Source organism: Phasianus colchicus, chromosome 2, assembly GCF_987193195.1.
Source record: "Phasianus colchicus chromosome 2, bPhaCol1.hap1.1, whole genome shotgun sequence".
Classification (NCBI taxonomy): domain Eukaryota; kingdom Metazoa; phylum Chordata; class Aves; order Galliformes; family Phasianidae; genus Phasianus; species Phasianus colchicus.
The window spans coordinates 22,895,158-22,915,203 of NC_143437.1; the positions used below are offsets into that span (position 1 = coordinate 22,895,158).

General features: G+C 41.7%; 2 protein-coding genes across 3 annotated transcripts in view; one reads left to right on the forward strand and one right to left on the reverse strand.

Annotated features, from left to right (window-relative positions):
* Nucleotides 1–1,895, forward strand: part of UBR2 (ubiquitin protein ligase E3 component n-recognin 2) — a 52,106-nt gene extending 50,211 nt beyond the window's left edge. For both annotated transcript variants that reach the window (XM_031595149.2, XM_031595141.2), the window contains exon 47: nt 1,117–1,895. In XM_031595149.2, coding sequence (XP_031451009.2) covers nt 1,117–1,258 — 142 coding nt within the window. In that variant the 3' untranslated portion in view covers nt 1,259–1,895. The remainder of the gene's footprint in view (nt 1–1,116) is intronic.
* Nucleotides 1,896–11,099: 9,204 nt separating this feature from the next.
* PRPH2 (peripherin 2) lies at nt 11,100–19,672 on the reverse strand. The gene is made up of 3 exons (XM_031599695.2): nt 19,012–19,672; nt 16,100–16,346; nt 11,100–11,436 (listed from the first exon to the last, which is right to left on the reverse strand). The coding sequence occupies exons 1-3, from the start codon at nt 19,590–19,592 to the stop codon at nt 11,200–11,202; spliced, it is 1,065 nt and encodes a 354-aa protein (XP_031455555.1). The 5' UTR covers nt 19,593–19,672; the 3' UTR covers nt 11,100–11,199.
* Nucleotides 19,673–20,046: the final 374 nt, after the last annotated feature.

Genomic DNA, 20,046 nt, shown 5'->3' on the forward strand with positions numbered 1-20,046 from the left:
AGTCAAGACAACAGTCCACGGGGTGGTGACGTGATTTCTCCATCTTAAAAAAAGTTCAAGATGCAGCCTTCAGCAGATAAAGTGATGTTCACTATCTTTTAGGTTAGGATGGGGGCAATCCTTCTAGATTTCCTTGAAACCAGACAGATATCAACTCTGACTGCCTACACTGCAACACTGACTAAGCTGAAGGCTGGAACTACTAGAGTCAGGCCAGAGAAGATGACAACCTTTCTCTTGCAGCACAATAACACCAGTCCTCATATCAGTTTGAAGAATGTGGAATGCATCACCAGTCTTGACTGGACTGTACTACCAGACCCACAGTGTAATCTTGGTTTGGCAGCTTCTCTCTCCCATCTATTTGGGCTGAGGAAAGATGGACTGTGTGGGTAACAATTTCCTTGCAATGACACCATCATAGCAGCTGTAGAACTGCAGATCACCTTCGCTGGAGCAGATTTTTACAAGTTCACATGCAGGATCTTGTTCATCGCTGGCAAAAATTGCATACCTAGTGGTGGTGACTATGTTGAAAAATGTTTTGTAGCAGAGAATTTGCTCTATCAAACAGTGTTATTGTGCTCTTTAAGTGTTTTAGTTTCCATAAAAACTAATAGGAGGCATTACTTTTGGAGCAGCCAAGGTATGTGCATAGAGTATTTTTTTAATCTGTGTTATTTTAATCATAAGTGAAGTTGTTATGAGATGATTTTATTTAATGTGGTAATTTTGTCTTCCTTCTCTGTTTTCTATGAATATATATGAGAATATGAGAATAGTTTGAGGCCTTGATGTTGTTAACACTTGCTATTTCTGAAATTTGTCAAAATCATAGACTATGAGCTGGGTCAGCATAGGAAGACTGCTGAAAAAAATCTGTATTCAGAGCACTGTTAACTGCACTGATTGCCAAAATCCAGAGGGAAGCCTTGAGTGATCAGGTTGGGAGAACAGACCAGATAGTGCTCCGGTTTATTGATTAAAGTACCTGTTAGTTTGTTCTGATGAGGGAATAATGTTAAAGGGTTATCTCAACATTCTGCATTGCACTTGGAGTGTTTGTGCTTGGTTGCGGTGGTTTATCATCTCCAATAAGCATTCTCTCTTTTTCAGGCGTGGGAATCCCTTACATCTGTGCAAAGAACGATTTAAAAAGATTCAAAAACTCTGGCAGCAGCACAGTATTACAGAGGAAATTGGACATGCACAAGAAGCAAATCAGACACTAGTTGGCATCGACTGGCAGCATTTATAATGGTTATCTGCTGAAGACTGGAACTTTATTAAGACTTTTGTAATTCAATAAGCTTTTTCAAAGGAAGGATTAGGAAGAAAAAAAAAGGTCTGAGAAAATGAAATAAACCCAGTCCTTTTATTTAATCTTTGTTTTACATTGTATTTCATAAAGATACCAGTTAACAATAACCAAGTAAACTTTGTATGTAAGCAAGTTTTATTAGTCATATAATTTGCACTGTGCTTCCTTCACAGAAACCTCTTGGGTTATAAACCTGGGCAAACGAACTTGAGTTTCTGATTGAAAAGAATGACTCTTTTTGGAAGTCTGACTATGATATTTCTTACAAACTACCAGAGGAAGTAGACTGCTGAAATGGAAACTAGTTAGAGCACAATTACAGATTGTGTCTTGCCCCTTGCTAGTAATCTGAGCCGTTTTATTTATTATTCTGCATTTTAATACCTAAGCTGTGTGTACATGCAATGGAATGAAGTAAGGAAGCAAATAATGTAGCAAATGGATGTTTCTGTCTGCATCGGTGGATAATTCATTCTTACACTTGGCATATCTGAAATGATTTTGTCATTTGTACTCTTGCAGCTTTCTTGCTTCCAGTTGTTTTTAATTAAAAAAAAAAAGAGGAAAAAAAAAACCCAACAAACTCTAACACTAGCTTTATGAGTAAAATAATTTAATTTAAAGCTTTTTCCAGAGCATTGCACTCCTTAGAATTATGTAGTTTGTAATTTGAATTTAGCTGGGAAACCCTTTCACGTCAGTTATGTGATTGGTTATTGGTATTCAAGGGTTGACATTTGTGCTTTAGAAGATATTTTAAGATAATAACAATGTGTAAAAATGTCATGAAAGCTGATTTTGTTAATTTGCAGAAGCACAGAGGATATTTTCTTCATTTTTGTTAAGAGTCAACTTTTCAGGTGCAGATCCTACCTACGTTTTGTTGCGGATGAGCTGAATGGTTTCTTCTGACTTTGAATGGCCACAATCACACTGCCCGCATTTTTGCCTCTGTTCATTTTTTCTGTTGTACCATCAAGTATATTTACTTTTGGCTTGATTTAAAGCTCTGTAAAGATGTTTGCATATAGTATATTTTATAAATATATTCTATAACTGCGCAGATTTGCACTTGATACAAGGGTGCCTGAAGGCAGTGAGTTTTCTAGTTGTATGTAATTAGACCGCCAAGGTGTCTCTAAAAAGTGACATTATCCTTTATTGATTTAAAATAAAATCCATTACCCTTATCTCTCCTATCTTTTGACAAATAGTAATAACTTACGTAGTTCTGTTCCTTAATAACCTTACTTTCCTTAATAAATCTTACTTTCCAACTGTATCTTCAGCCCAGACAAGCAGTCCCCTTACTGTCTGCTGTATCTTCAGTTACACTTGGCCTGACTCTGGATTGTTTCTATTTTTACAGATTTAATGCTTCAGATAAATTTTGTATATTCATGGTGTATAGGGCAATTTTCACATTCAGTAACAGTATTGAGTGAAGATGCAAAATAAATAAACTTGGCCAATGTTGATTTCCTTTTCTTGAAAACAGCACAGACTGCTCTCAACTCTACTACCTGTCTAATGTCACCCTGTACCTGTCCTTGTCACTTCTTGTGCAGAGCCATGCAGAAGTATCACATAGAAAAGGGCATTAATGCTTCATCTCTACTGTCCCCTATTTAGGGGGGTTAATATATCAACAGTTTTCTTAGCACAGTACTTAAAGAATCGCATCATTTTTGGCGGTGTTACTGCTGCTTTGCAGAATCTGGCTGCTTCAGCTCTTGCCACATCTAAAGATGATACGTAACTGCATTGAAAGATTCCTTTTCCCTGAAAGCATGTTAAAAAGGTAACTGATGACACTGATGGATTTCTCTGTGCAAAGCAAAACAGTGATAGCAAAAAGGATTTGCTCTTTGGAATCATCAAAGTCTATGAGATTGAATAGGTTGGTAAATTTTTTACTGCAGAGTACTCCAGTTGCTTTAAAAAAAAAAAAACAACTAAGTTTAGTTGTTCTTCACCTGAGACTTCTGCTCTCTTATTTGCATGTATTAATTGTAAAAATATTTTGGTATAACATTTCAGTATCAGGGGAATAATTTCTGTAATAAATCAGGTATAACTTTAATATTTGCAGATTACACAAACAATCTGGAATGTATTGTGTATCTGAGGGGGGAAAAAAAACAACCAACTTCAAATAAAACCCAACAAGAAAAAAAAATCCATAAAATCCCCAAACCAGAAATCATCATAACAGAAAACAAAAGAAAGCTGAAGGCATCGAATGTTTTTGGCATTGTTATTATATAAATAATATTTCAACTGCTGTTAGAGTTTTGCTGAGCTTGTTCCTTCATGCGTGTCACCTTGTTAATCACGAGCTAACAAATGACTGGATGTGCAACATCTGCAATTCCCCAGCTCAAAATGTAAGATGATTATATTATTAGTGTCATATGCTTCAGTCAGCTAAACCTTTCCTGACCTCTACCAAAAAGTCTAATAATCTTTTTAAAGGATTGTAAGTTATATTTTATACAGGGGAGAGTTTGGGTTCACAGCAGTGATGTTTTGGGGTTTTTTTATTCTGTTCGTACTTCATAGTAGCACTCTATTCTCCCAGTCTGCTGTTGCAGGCTCACGCTTTCTTGATGGCAGTACCTGACCAGGATAACGCCTGCTGCCTTCTGACTGTGCCAGCCCCTGCTCCCTGCAGCTCACACTGCTTCATCTGTGATGCTGAAGGAGTTGGCTGGCTGAGCCATGGTGCTGCCTTTGTATGCTCAGCCTATTTCCAGCCTCAGCTCTCCCCCAGTCCCCTATTGCTTCCATCTATGTTCATCAAACCAGTCTTCATTCTGGTGCCTGCACAAGTCAGATTTGGGCCTTATTTTCCACTCTAGCATTGGGAATTGACCCATACTGAAGGATTCAGCATTGCTATGCTCTTATGTATTTAGGACAGTGGATGTCAGCGGCCTGGGTGCACAGGTGTTCAGTTCTGAGCTTGTGCTGCTGCTCTGAAGCTGTGCTGGCTCTTAGGTTCCAGCCTGGCACCTCGCTTCAGTGCATTTTATTGTGTGCTATCTTTCTCGGTGGTTGTTTAGAAGCTAGATGTTCTATCTACTGTGAAAGCATCTTCAGCACAAAATCTATTTTTCTTTTTGGTGGATTAAAATACCAAAGGAGAGAGTCATCTCAAAACAGATGATGCTGTTTTCAAGTTTCCTAGGGCTAGAATATGATACAGGAACAGGCATGGCACACACAGCACACTAAAACCTCATTTTTCTTTCTCTTGTGACCAAAATGCAGATCAATCTCTGATAGAGCTGTACCATGGCCTTTTTGGAGCTCAGGCTTCCTGGTCTGGATCTAAGCAAGGCATCAGTATCTGCTGCTTCACTGCAGTTAGTCACCTCCTGCAGTGGTTTTTTTTTGATGCAGGCTATTCCCCTGACCCTTGCTTGCCTATTTCACCCGCCCTTCTGTGTAAGTATCTCTCTCTTTGTGTTTAACTCATAGTGATTTTAACATTTATTCTACAAATCTCTGTGCTAAGTATTAAAACTGCTGTGCGCATTCATACTCTGTTTTTCTGCTCTTTTGCCACCCTCTCCTGATCCACAAACGTTAGATGACCAAATCTTTGTGTCTAAGAGAGAGGTTTGTCAAATCTCTACCCTTAGAGGAGAAAAAGAGGGAGAGTTTCTGCAGTGCGCCAGGTGTAGGAGCTGAGAAATGACAAGTTCTGATCTCCGTCTCCATGACAGCAGCGATTAAATGTTATTTTCATCAGTTGTGAATGTATCTTCCCACAGTTTCTTGCCAGATAGCATGAGACAGGGGGTGCCAAGTTTCCCAGCTTGCCCTCTGCATCAGATCCCTGAATGAAAACTGTGTGACGAGCGGCAGGCAGGGTGGAATGGCCAAGCTCGGGCTGGGGGTGGCATCTGCACAGCCCTGTGTGGGATGCTTTACTGAATTTACCAAATTAAAGTTATTTTTTTAATATGTGGAACATATTTCTGTACTTGCAGTACTCTGAACATGAGGGATGCTAAAGCATATGAATAAATCAGAGAAAAGGTTATTTAAAAATAACAAAGGCAAGGAGACTGGCAGCTGACGGCACGCACTGGTGCCCTCGAGTTAGAGAGAGGCCTGTGTGAGGGAGTGAGGTGTGCTCATAAACTGCAGTGGGAGCTGAAAGCTCAGACCACTGCCTCAGCTCTGAAACCAAGTGCATTGCGTTGGACTTTATTTCTGTGTACTGCTCTGTAGTGTGAATTTTAAGCTCCTCTTCACCCTTACTGCCAGCTGGAACTGGGTGGAGCTCAAACAGAGGAATTAGTAGGGTTTTTTTCTTGATTGGGAGGTAAATCTGTAGCAATGCACGTGCTGCTGGGAGCAAGCAGCAGCACACCGTGTCTGGCTGGAAGGTGAGGGGATCACTGTTCTTTGTGTGTGGGAGATATTTCCAAGAGCAAACGTTTTGGCATGGTTAGCATTTCACCTGGTTGGGCAGAGGTAGGATAGTAGTTAAGTGGGTGCTGGAAGGCGTCCCATCCACCTGAGACAGCAAAATCAAGAATGTGGTTGCTCCATAGCAGCATATGTGCTCAGGGCTGCCAGGGCTGTAGCAGCAGTGGAAGGAAGGAGGGTTGTTTCCTGCCCACACCCCCAGCACACACCTGTGGGCCCTCACAGGTGACACATCTGTAACTGCTTGAGCAGTTGAGGGCTGGAGATGGGCCAGGAAGGAGGGGACAGAGCCAGTCTGTCTCATGGGGCCAGGGCTGTGCTGCAGTAAGGAATGGCAGAAACCTTTACCTGAGATCCAGGCACGCTTGCAAAATGTTTCCTGGAATGGATTTAATTCATTTTTAACGTCACCTAATCACAAGAATAATCTGAAGGACTTAAATAAATTAAATTTTAGGTACTTGTTAATTTTAGATTCTGAGGTTAAAACAAAAAATGCTGTTGTAATTTATTTGAAATATGCCTACAGCAACATTAGAGAATTTTATTTCTGCTCTTAAGTTTTACAATTAATGATAGATTCATACATGTGAACTTTGCACCTGTGGTTTTTTATCATCTTCAGTTTGGTTATTTGTGCCAGACAGAGCATGGGCGTCAATGGGAAAACTCATCTCATTTGCAAAAGCATTTGCCTGAGGCAGAGCTGCACTCTTCTCTTAGAAAACAGCTTGACCTGGGAAGGCTGAAAGCAGTTTGTAGCAAGGAAGCTTTGCGTTTGGGGGCTGCTTGCTAGGGACAGGTTGGCAGGTGAATGAGCTGCCCTGGCTGCACACAGCTGTGTTATGCCTGAGGGAGTTTGTGATCTCTCCAGCTCAGCTGTGCTGGGAGGGAGAGCAGTTCGAAGGCCTTGGGTTCTCTATTGTTGCACATTTCAAAGTGATTTCAGAAAGATTTGACGTCTTTCAAGAAGAGAAAAACTTCATTTTCATCCTAACAAAGCAGCCTATCTTGCTGTTGGGAAGCAGTGCTTCCTAGTGCTGTACCTCACAGGCCTGTCCCTCCTCTCTGAACCTCAGCACTGTGCCCTGGGAGTGTGATGTCAGACACCAGGCGAAGAGGTTTGAGTGTAACCAGATGCTGGCTTGCAGACCTGCTGTTTGATCCCTGAATTGCTGAGTTTTCCTGGAGCCTTTGATCCTCAAGCTTGCCTTTGCTGTGGAAAAAATGGCTTTGAGAACAAAGAGTGCGCCAGGGTTTGGAAATGAACCTTGTAATGAGCTTAGTTGGTGACTGGTGGCAGGAACATGCTGTTGGTGAGGTGGGGCTGGTTCTGCACCGCGTGATGCCAAAGGCTCCATAGGGACTGCCAGGCCCGGTGCTCCGGCACCGCGTGCAGCCTGGGGCTGCAAAAGGGCTGTCATGTTTGAGTCAGTCATCCAGCAGCACAGATCTCATATCATCACACAAGCAAAGAATTTTAACATGTGCAACACTTCGGATTTCATAGAGATAGCTGCATTTATGGTCCCATAAATAAATGCAATTGCCTAAGCCTTCGTCTCCCACAGAGGGCTGTTACCACGTGACACCATTCTATTTTTCTGTCCTTATCTCTTAATTAACTAATCTCTAATAATGCTCTTTACTTTTTTTTTTTTTTCCTTGAATAAGCATTTGTGATCCGTCCCCATTTTGCACTGATTGTGGGACAAGTAGAACTTCTTTATTTTTAGCCTGAAAATACGTACATACCAGGTGAGAAGAAATAGTTTTGCTGAAATTCCCATTTTTTTATATCAGCCTTCCCTGCCTGCTGGTGAGGGATACCCAGAGCCCAGTGCAGCAGCCTCACGCTCCCCGCTAAGCCACGTGCATGCCTTTGGCTGGTATTACAAAATGCCCAAGCTCATGTAATGCATGGAGGCTAATCTCATCAGTTGTATTAAGGCTACTTAGGAATTAATAGCTTTAAGGAAGCTGTTTATATTTTCTCCCTTAAAGCGTTTAATGAATGTTCTGTGTCGGTTCAAACAAATGTTTTTCATGTGCAGGCATATATTTTAAATAAAGGATATTTTTGCACTTCAAGGCCTTGGGTTGGCTCTCAGATCTGGGTACTGAGATTTAAGCCAGTAATCCTTATGGAAGCCCCTAAAAAGAAATGTCCCAGTTTGTATAAATTAAGCACACATCCTTCTGAAGTTTATTTGAGAATCAGGGCAGTGCCCAGGAAGTTCTCAGGTTGCTTCAGGCACATCTGGCTACATCGGCTTCAGGTGCAAATTTAAAACTGTAGTAGTGCTTACTTCAGAATGTCTGCTGTGAGTTAGGATTGAGGGGGAAAAAAGGACTTATAAACCCAGCTGAGATGATTGTCAAAGATCCTGAAGATGCTGAGCACTTCTACAAGTGCTGTGAAGATGATATAATTCTGGCACACTGGAACAGGGGATGTTGAACTGGTCTGGCAAATTCTCCTTCTAGTAAAAGGAAAGCAAATTAGCAATCTGCACATCCTGAGCTTGGCTTGGCACAAGACACAAGGAAGTTTTTCTTTCTCTGAGCCATTTTATAAAGGTGAACACTTCCCTATAAGAACACATTAAATGGGTCAGAAAATGACAGTGGAAGCAAAAAGTCAGCAGTAATGCAAATTAAATAAATCTGTATTAAATTGTATGTATTTTTAAACATTTTCTTTAAAGAGGTTTTTTACTTGCAATAGAACTTTAATACCTAAACTCACATTTGCCTGCAGCAGAGATATCTTCATCTAGAACAGCATTTGCCATGTCACAAGAAAATATATTAAAGATTGAGTCGACGATATATTACATGTAATATTTTACAAAACAACCATATTACAATTTTGTAATAATCATGAGATGTTACAAAGATCTTCATTAAACAGGAGGCTTTATTTTAGACAGCGTGAGCATACATACTATTGGTTCTTACTTGCACGAAACCCCAATTCCAGAATTATTTTTCAGAAACCTGCCTCAGATGGTCTCAACCCGACTTATGTAGTGACAGCTTTGCTCTTGGAATTGGCTTCTCCAAAGTGGTGTTGAAGTAATAATTTGACAATTTGTCTCCTTAGCAACAAACTGAATAGAATAGAGACCACAAACAACTGCAGAGTCTTGTCTAAAGGAACATCCTACACCAAATTTCTAAGACAGCAGTAGATCTAGATCTCTTTGAAAAACCTGATGTCTGGCCAAAAAACCTGTGTGGATCACAGCACACTGAAGCTTCACAAGGAAAAACTGTAATCCTTGTAATGCAGCCCCTAATCATAATGTGTTTCCTCCAAAAAACTCTTCTCCGACAAATGGGGCTACATCACATGCCATTTGAAGCCTTGTTCTTCTCTCACGGGCCAGCTGAGACAAACAGCTGGTTGTATGGATTTCTCACTGAGAAGAAAGCATCTGCTCTGTTCTACCCAATTCTGCTGTGCAGTCTCCCTCAGCAAAGCAGTCAACGATAGGCTGTGGTGAATAGCAAGTTGGCTTTTAACTTGGTCCCCTCTTTCCGGTTGCTCTTGTGTGTACTTCAGAGTTGGCTTTGCTTTTTTTCTTCTTTATTGTAACTAAAGATTAAAGCTGTCATCAGCTTTTAAAAAAAATGAAAGGGTGCCATAAATACCTGTCAAACTCAAGCCTTGTGTGCAGGTGGCCTGAAACAGTTTGGCCACTGGGATGTAAACACTGGCTTGATGCACAGACACATTCCTACCTGTCCTGCCATGGACTGGCCTGCCCATCTAGGAGGAGCTGCTTATCACTCTGAACAAAAGCCAGAGGAGCTGTGGTTCTGTAGTGCTGCTGGAATGAGAGCACAAGCAACTGAGAATGAAAACCAAGGAGTTGAGCAATGGTCAGGCAGCCACGAACATGGCTCATCTGGAGAATGGCCACCAGCCAGATGGACAGGACCTGCTAAGAAAACTCCACGAACTGCACCACAGAAGAGCAGAAGTTTTGCACAGCAGAGCAAAAGCTAAGTGTGGATCTGTCTCTTAGTGATGGTGGTGTGTGGAACAGGAAGGTTAGTGTTTGCTCTCACTGGTTTCTTTCCCTTTAGGTGAACTTATCTGGCAGCTGTAGGAGGACTCAAGATGATGCTCTGCTCCTACACTGGAGGATGCGTACCACAGCAAGCTTCCCATGGTTTATTGCAACTTTATGTATTAAAAAAGGGTCCTCCAGCTATGACCAATGTCATAGGAGATGGGCAGCACATGCAAAATGTGCCTTCCCTTTGACTTGTAAGATACAATGAAGAGTGCTCGGTCACTGATGAAGAAAAATAAGTGTTGCAAAGTCTGCAAGCTGGGGACAGATTTAAACTTACATTTCTCCAGCCTCAAAGTTTGAGACGCGGTGTACTTACCAATGAATGGAATCCATTTGCTAGGACACTGGAAAGCATTCAAAGTGTTTGTTCTAAGTATCCTTTTTTTTTTTTTCCATTTTTCCTTTTTTTTTTTTTTTTTTTTTTGATTTTAAATTTAAAAGTAGTTGGGCTTGAATACCATGGAGAAAGCTATGAGATTATGTATTTATAAACATCCAGAATAGCCATGACTGGCACATGCTCATAGCACTGATTCCACCCACTACAAGAGGAATCTTCTAAACTTCTGCTTGTTTGAGTACAAGGTGAAGCTTAAATCTACAATGCATTCATTCAGGATATACTGACTGAAAAAAAACCCCAAGAACAAAACCCATAAATCTTACCTTGGTGTTCTTTTCATGCTTGCTCTGTTCTTTAAGTTACAATTTTTGTTTAGTACTTAAATTCTCAGAATAACTTTTTGTTTTGTTCTATTAAGTACATCTTAAGAATACAGCAGAAAATACCATTGCTTAGCACATCAACAAAAAAACACATTGTATGAGGTTTGTCAAAACACTAAGTTATTATATACAGTTCTGGAAATTATTCTTCCTTTGACTTTTAATACATTACAATCCAGAAAACCAAGACATTTGTCTTTCTAGGTTAACGTACATTAAGAATGATGGTAAGCCAACTTGAGAAAAAATACTAACATTTCGAATTCCACTTTTAATTTCAAAATAAGATGGAATGGATCAGTGTGATGCCAACAATTATTATGATTTCTTTTTAATGCTAGCAGTCCCTGGTAAGGGAACATGTGAGTATTGAAAGTCCTAGTGGGGTCATTTTCCCCCAGAAGTAATGAATATGGTGTACTCACTGAGTGGATAAATGCATTATCCCAAGGTGCACTATGCTGTATCCTTCTGTATATATGTATAATAATAATAATAATAAAAAATAGCATGTGTAGAAATGTGTATTCTGATGGTTGATACATAGCTTTTAAAAAGTAGGTATTCACAATCCTCAGTTTTTTCATTCCTCTTTGATCAGAGTTCACATCATTTAGAAGCTCAGCTGACTGTTGTGATGGCTGGAGTCTTCCCAGCTTCTTCTCCTTCAGCCCCTTCAGCACCTGCTTCCACCTGATTGAACTTACCAATCTTTTTCAAGCTCTCCAATGCAGACTTCAGAGTGTCTTTCAGGCTGTTCTCTAGAATCCACCCTTCGCTTTCACACTCAGGGTCTTCAGGATTTGAGATGCTTTCCAGAGAGGTGTGCAAAAGACGCAAACCAACCATCACGGACATCTGCACCACGCAATGGAAAAGAGAGGACAGTCAGGAAAACTTCCTATCCCTGTTTGTGTCTTTGCTGATCTCTGCTATCAGCAGAACAGTGCACACCCTGCTAAAGCTGCCAGTTTCCTAACACTGTTGAGAGCAATCTGATTCCAGCTGTGTGCTGCTTATGAGGAAAAGTGTGAAATATGGCTGTGAAATCCATGAAATATGGAAAGAAAGTGCCAAAAAGAGCCAGCTTGATGAAGTGGCTGAGAAAGTGGCCAGGATGCAGCAACATCCTCTACGTAAAGATGAAGATGGAGAACACTTGCAAACTGTGTCAGGTAGCCAGTTTGGGATTCTGACCCATAACATGGCTAATTGTAAAATTCATGTCTGGCTTTTGGACTCCTTTAAAACACAGGACTGGTCAAGCCTGTGCTTCTGTGGACTATTCCTTAACCTTCTTATCCTGGTTGTGCTGTCTGTGTATGATCAGCATCTCCAAACTTGTACAAGACAAAAGCAACCATCAGCATTTTCAGATGTTTATGTTTTTCTGTCTTCATCAAGGCCATAAATTGACTTCGGCCAAACAAACAAACTTCATCAAGTACTTCAATATCCAAAAGCAACGACTCAACCTGTCTAACATAGGAATGCAACCTCCTTGATTCCTTGGTCCTCAAAAAAGGTTCTCATAGCTCTGAATCTGGAGACAGTCCTACTTTGTTCTGAATCTACCTAATACTACAATGGTGTAAATCAGTTGAAGCACCCTTCTATAAAGGCCACAAGAAGTGATAAATTACATCACACTAGTCGTAGGATTGTAAGTGTCTGGCATCTTCCTTTCACTCTGAGCCCCGGTTTTCCTGCTGTCAGTAATGGGATTAATAACTTTCATATCAATGGTTGTTGCAGGTAAAGATTAATATATTAATAGGACTGGACTTAAAAGGTGGTCTCCGTGTTGTTCTCTACCTGTGCCTCCTCACTGTATGTCAGGAGTAGCTTTCTCTTGTGACTGATTTACTAAGTCCCACTACTTGGCAGTGTAATTAATCATACTCTCGGGCTTCCTGGAGAGAAATTAGTCACTAAATATGGTCTTGCTTTAAAAAAGAAACTGCTTACGTTGAAGGGACCAGCAGACCTGCCTTCAAATGAGATTCTATGACATTTTCTCTCAGTTTAAGACTTCCTCTTCTTAAAAGTCATACTCAGAAATATTTTGTGTCCCTTGGCTTAAGAGGCTTGATAAAAGCAGTCCTAAGTGCTTCAGCTCTTGTCACCTCTGACCTGAACCTGCCTTCTCTGCTGGATGAGAAGAGGGTCCAGGAAGTTAGAAACAACTATCTGCTAAATCCTTTTCCCACATTCAATTTTGCTGAAGTAATTTAAGCTGTAAATTATTTATACTGAACCTCCAATGCAGATAGCTTTTCAATAGCCCCATCTCTTTCCATTTTTGAGCCCTGGCCAGGACACTTAGAGCTGTGTGCAACACACAGATCACATTCTCAGAGAAATTATGAATGGCAGCTGGACTTGTCTGTTAATTCAGAAATGTATGTTAATGCCTTATCATGCTTCAGCTTTGTAGAGATACTTTGAATTGGCCTAAGTTTATAGAAATACTTTAAGGGATCACGACAGGCTGAAGAAATGGATGGATGGGAACCTCAGCAAGTTTGAAGTTCAACAAGTGCAAAGTCCTGAACCTGGGAAGGAACAACCCCAGGCATCAGTACAGGCTGGCAATCTGTCTTTTCGAAAGTAGCTCTGCAGAAAAAGACCTTGGAATCCTGCTGGACACTGAGTTGGACATTGGAACCTTGCCCTTGTGGCAAGGAAGGCTAATGGTATCATGGGCTGCTTTAGGAAAGTGTTGTCAATGTGTTGATGGAAGTGATTTTTTTCCCTCTCCTCAGCACTGGTAAAGCTTTGCCTGGAGTTCTGGGTCCAGTTCTGGGCTCCCCAGTGCAGGAGAGACATGGACTGGAGAGAGTCCAGTGTAGGGCCATGAAGATGACTGAGGGACTGGAGCACCTCTCCTGTGAGGAAGGGCTGAGAACTGGGTCTGCTCAGCCTGGAGTGAAGGTTCAGCGGGATCTTATCCATGTATATAAATACCTGAAGGGAGGGTGCAAAGATGGAGCCTGGCTCTTTTCGCTAGTGCTCAGTGACAGGACAAGTGGCAATGGGCACAAACTGAAACATCAGGAAAAGCTATTTTAACATGAGGGTGACTAAGCATGGGCACAGCCAGAGAGCTGTGGAGTCTCAATCTTTGGAGATTTTCAGAAGCCAGCTGGGCAAGGTCGTGGTCAACCTGTTCTAGGGGGCCCTGCTTGAGCAGGAGGCTTGGAACAGATGGCTTTCAGAGGTTCCTGCTAACCCCACTCAGTTTGTGATGCTCTGAATTGTAGATCTGTGCTTAATCACAGTTCAGAAGAGAAGGGCATCGCAAAGCTAGCACAGTTTTGCAGAGTGATGATTTACCCTGGCTAACAGACAAACTGCCTGGAGAAACCAGCCTTCCCATCCTTGCTTTTGAAATGCACTCTTCAACCCCCTAGTTTCCTCTTTCTGGCTGAGGAAGTCACTAAGATGGCTGAGCTTGCTCTGCTTGACCTTCTGCAGCCAAGCCCATCTGTTTGCCAGGTTTTAGCCTGAGGCGGCTTAGCCAGGGCACAGTGTGATCTTTTTTTGTCACCCTCATGACTGACCGTCACTCCAGGGAATCCTGCAGCTTTGCTAGTAAAAGCAGCATGTGGATAATTATACACTTCCAGAAAATATGACAGGCTGCACTTTTTTTTCAAATAGAGGTCTTAATACTTCACAGTAGGTTTGTATAGAAGCTTGACACCCAAGCAGCCTGTCCAGTGGTGCTCTAGCATCTCACCATATGCCAGTAACATCCATGAGGACATCTCTCTGGGGCCCTGCCACACTTCCCATCCCCTGGTCCCCCTGGCCCCACTGGTAGAGTCCCTCAGGCCTATTCCCTCTGTGTCACACCCTTGTGAGGCTGAAGCCTAACTTTTGCCAAGAGCCCTGGGTCTCTGCTGCACTGCAACTCAACACAAAACCATTTCCTACCCTGATTGCAATTTAGAGAAAGTGATTGTGTTCCAAGAGAGGGTAAACTGACGTCTGCTTCCTGCTTTGCTTCCTCCCTTCAAAGTTCCCCTAAACAGCAGAGGAAGTTTGAGACCTGGATATGGCTCTATGGAATATCAGGCAAGTCATAAATACCCAGAAGGACAATTAATAGAACCCAGGCCTGTGAGTGCAGGTGAGAGTTCCCTAGAGCTTTGCCTGGAGAGTCCTCTGATTACCTGAAAAAAATCTCACCTTTTATTTCAAAAAAGATGAAGGAAAAAGAAGATCAAATTCCTCATTACTCCACAGGTTGAAAACACTGCCAGGGTATAATTTGAAAAGTCAGAAATAAAATGCAGTATTTTTATTGCTGCTATTAACATTATCACCATCACTGCTCTCCCAGAAAGAAGCAGAGTTATATTACAGACTCCTGCTCATGATTTTTTCACAGCATTTTTGTGCAATTCAACACCTGAGTTTTGGATCTCTTGATTTTCATGTACAGCAGAGCTGCCCTCTCCTCATGGACTCAGCCTTAGTGTCTGTGCTGAGACATATCCTGCAGCCTTCTCTCTGCTTTCTGACCGGAGTAACGGTGCTACAGTTAGATAGCACATTTCTCAGACATGCAGAGTGCTTGTTCTTACAACAAAACACAAAGTAACTATGTGATGGTTTTCTTATCCCTCACAGGATAGTAGGGGAGGTGTTTGCTTGGAAGGCTGTAGACCAACACCTGCATCACAACGCAGTGCTTCTTTGTTCAGTTGTGTTCATCTGCATTGTGAAAAAGCCAGCCCAATCATTCGAGACAGGTGATGTCATTGGGCAGCAGCTCCCAGCACTCACGTGCCTGCCCGCATGCCCCTTCCAGCTCACACATCCTTCACATTAGCTCTGATTAAACACCTCAGTGAGAAAATTGTCTGCCTCTGAAGGGCAGAGGGATGTGTTTTTCTCACATCAAATGAACAATATTTTAACAACAAAGATGCACTTCAGGTGATGGTGTCCATGTCAGCAGCAGTTTGCACACACTGAGGTTCCTGATAGCAGGCTAAACCAAAACTGATCTGCCTGCTTTGCCGAAATTCCATCTTGTGACCAAAAAAGTCGGCAAAGCTGATGGAGAACCTTAAACCAAATGCTGATCTGAAGCTGGACATTGCACATGGCTCCAGGTTTTATTTTTATCATCACATAAAACACTTAATTCCACTTTATATCCCACAGCTTTCTGCCACCTCTCTCTGGTACACTGCTCTGAACACTTTCTATTCCCCATTAGGGTGTCACACAGGTAGAAGTAATGCACCTGGAGAACTGAGCTCTCACACTTCCCAACCAGTGCTCTGCATCAGGCACAAAACTGGTCTGCTTGTTCTCCTGGTTGTGGGGACATTCAAGGCCCTGATGGGACTTGCTTTGGAGTGGGGGTCAGTAACCTCAGCCCTTTCTGGGCTTTCCATCTCGAGCCTGGGACCTTCTGTGATTTCCTGGCCATAGAACGGTGGTGGATGATTGATGTATTTTAAGCAAATTTTTAGGGGTGAGCATTGCCATGCTGACAGATTACCTCAAAAAGCCAGACAAGGAGGACGACGGCACCCATGGAGCTCATCATGCTGCTGTAGTAGTGCAGGAGGGCTTCCCGGCAGCCACGGCCCCAGAGGTTGAGCTCCTCCGTCTGGTAGTCGTAGCTGTAGTGAGCCGAGTTGTTGGTGACCTGGTACTGGATGCAGGGCCTTGGGGAGCTGGGGTTGCAGCAGCTGAAGGGGACACCATCAACCAGGTACCGTCCATCCACATTGCTTTTGATTCGACTGCATGCAGGCAAGGGCAGAAGGAAGCATCAATACACACTTGTACATGTAAAAATACACCAAAGTGAACTTGAATGAGAAAAGGAAGTAAGGGTAATGAAGATTTTCCACAGTGCTTCCTGGATATGCAATTTCTCCGCATCTCCTGTTTACTCAGCACCATTCCTTTCAGGTGATTTTAGTCAAGGCTACACTGACTCTATATTTAACTCTTTGGTATAGACATATGCCCTCTCAGGTAGCACCTTCAAAGAATTTAAATTTTTAAGAAAAATAGAAAATTCATGAAAGGCATTCAGAAAAAGAGTGATCACAGCATAGGTAGGGTGGAAAGACCACTGGAAGTGACCTTGGAAAAGGACCCACAACAACCCACCATATCCATCTAGACCGCTGGTCCAGAAAATCTGCTCTGTGATGTCGCTCCAGGAAGGGGTTACGCATTTATTCCTGGCTACAGAAGTAGCCAGTATTGAAAACACGAAATGTACTTCAGCTACAAGGTGTTGAATTCATGAAGTCTTTTGCAAGAGCTTCCCAACTGTAATTCATTTGAGACCATGGTTGCTCCCAATAAATAGCCTTTTAGTCTAGTGCCTTCTTGAGCTGTTTAGATGTGAGATGTTTAGACAGAGTAGTTCCACCAAGACTACAGGAGAAAACTGTAAGAGCACTGCAACTCTAATAAATATCATTTCGCTAAGAAAATGGTACAGAAAGAATGGAGAGCCCCAGTGATCTAGAAAGGTGAAAAAGATCTGAGAGTCGCTTGTAGCTTTTAATATGAATTTTTTAAAGTTGTGTTGTAGAGAGAGATGATGGCAAAAGGCCGGTAAGGCAAAATACCACTTTGCAGTCATGACCTAAATACATTTAAATGCCAAATGCAGGTTTTATCTCCAGATGTAAAGCATCCTTGATTTGGGTCTAATTCCCACTGATGTCTGACTGCTCCACCAGTTTCAGAGAGATTGGATCAGGCCTTCACTCCATGAATATTATGAAAATTGCTTTGCAGAGGACAGACTTCCCTGGAATTAAGGGGAATGTTGCTACTGACCTGAAAGGGGCCAGAACACCCCCACCAGGAACGTGAGCAGAGATCGTGCCTCACTGTGTAGTTCAAACCCTGATTTCCCTCATTAACAACCACTTGCGGATTGATTTTTAATGCTCTAGTTCCTTTTTCAGCAGCACAAAGAAATTGCCATTTCTCTCAGTCCCAAATAAGACATAATTTATTAAGGGCAGTATAACCTCGTTTTCCCTCCATGCTTTGCCCTTCCACTGCTGCTGGATTAAGATACAGCTCTCAAATCTCCGTATAATGCTGGCAAGGTGAACTTATTACACTTTTAGGAAGTTATTTATACCCATGGGCATACCATCACAACACAAATACTCTTTTGTTAAATAGTGAATGTATCTGTTCTAACCCTGCAGTGCAATAGGTTATCCCTGGAGGAGTTTTCACTATATTGTCCTGGTTGAGAATTGTAAAAATAAGCAGACCACCCAGCTTGGCAAAGAAACGTGCAGAGGCACACAAATGAAATTGCATTTACACAGTCAAGCAGGGATCCCGTGAGGTACATAAAGCTTTTTTCAAGATTACTTCAGACATTTTTAACATATGCAGGATATCTCAAAAGCAGAAGGCCCCTCTGTGTAACCACACAGTGCCCACTGAATGAGTGACATTCCCAAAGAATTCATCTCTTCATTTCAAAAGTTCGTTAGCTCTCATGTTTATTTTTTACTTGTGCTTATATACCTAAACTTATTTTGAGATTAATACCTCTTTTACACTGATGTTAGTGCCACTATGGTGTTTCTGCTCAACAATATGTTCTGCTTTGCAAAGAGGAAGATAGCGATATTTTCATATCAGGTTTAAAAAATTAAGCACTAGTATAGATTTTGAATTTGTTTGTATGCGAGAGAGAACATAAAATGCATCTGACTACAGAATGATAGAGTATCTCGAGTTGGAAGGGATAAGGATCATTGAGTCCAACTTCTATAAGAGATAATATGTAAAGCAGGGAACGTTAACAGATGCTGACAGCTCTGAATTGTCTCGGAGCCGAAGCAATCAGCTTCAGTGAAGTGAGTGAATTTTAAAATGAAATTCTAAATCTAAAGATATAAAACACATGGGTTATTACTAAAGTGTTAGCGTTTCTGCTTGTTTCCTAAAGATTAATTACCAATATCTAAGATGGAATTCTAAAAGTGGTGCTGACCATGTCTATCTAGGAGCCTCTGAACAGGAACTTAGGTCTCACAGAAATCTCCTTTTCATACAGCGGGGTTCTGCTACTTTGCTGTTAGTCACACACTTGATTTTGACAATAGGCTCAACGTAGTGAGTTATAAAGATGTAAAAGATACAGAAGAATATTTTGGAAGTTTGTTTACACTGCACCATGTAAGAGCAGGAACTGTATTTCTCCGCTTTATGTTTTACATTCTGTATAATGTTAGGGGAATTTGGCAGATGAGAAATTAGAATATTTGACATCCCTATTAAAGCAAGTGCAGATTAAAAAAAGCATTTTATACAAAAAATATCCCGTCAGCATCTGTTTTGGTGCATGCTTCTCTAGCATAGCATTGACCAAATAATGATACTATGCAATACAAACCCCGCTAAATCACTTACTCTTTCACTTCTTTGGAGCTGAAGTCCAGGTATCTGTTGCTGATCCACTGAATTTCAAACCAGTCTTTGAAGCCATTGTTCCCACAGCACTTGAACTCAATTTGGAGCATGTCAATTGTCTTCTTCATGAAGCATCTTCCAGGGGTGTCTGTGTCCCGGTAGAACTTCATGCTGTTCTTCAGCCCCTGAGCCAGCGTGCTCTCCAGGGAGCCCCGCATGAGAAAGCAAATCAGAGCGACAAAGAAGAGGAGTATGTTGAAGAAGAAACATAGTGCCAGGTAAGGTTTCAGCAAAGGCTTCCACTTGGCAAATTTAGCAGGATCCAGAGAATCGTAACAAATTTTGCCAGCAAACCCATTGAAGGCGCAGGATAATATACCCATCAATATCAAAGAATTGGGCACAAAATGGCTTTCAGAATTGTCCATCACTTCGCTTCGCTTCCGGAGCTCAATTTTGAGGAACAACCCCATGCTAAAAACAATGATTCCAGCAAACACTGAAAACCAGTTCATGAGCCATAGTCCCTGGGCTAGTTTTACCCGTTTCTTCTGGTTGAATTTGACTTTCAGCAGTGCCATCGTCGCAATATGTGAGATGCTGAAAGCTTTCGCAGCCTGGACCCCCGCTTCTCCGTGTAAGCGATTCGAGAAAGAACCATTCAGACGTTTAGAAAAGCTCCGGCCGACGCAGCCCAAAGTGAAGTGCTGCACGGTCCTTCCATCTTGAGCTCCCCACGCTTGGGTTCAAGAGAGTAGATATTCAAAGGTCCAAATTCACAAATTCACATTAGTAAGAATAATGGGCAATTAGCACCTACAACTATTTCTGGTGGTTCCTTCCAAGCAAAGGAGAGACAGTCTCAAGGTTTCAAATGATTTGATCTGGATCTGCAAGACGTCATTCTAATACCTTTAATCATTTGATCCAATTTGGAGAAATGTCTGTCAACAGATGAGTGGAAATAATCCCTCATTTTACTGTTTAGTAGATTTGGGCTTTCTTATGATAGGCTGCTTGGCAGAATGTGAAAAC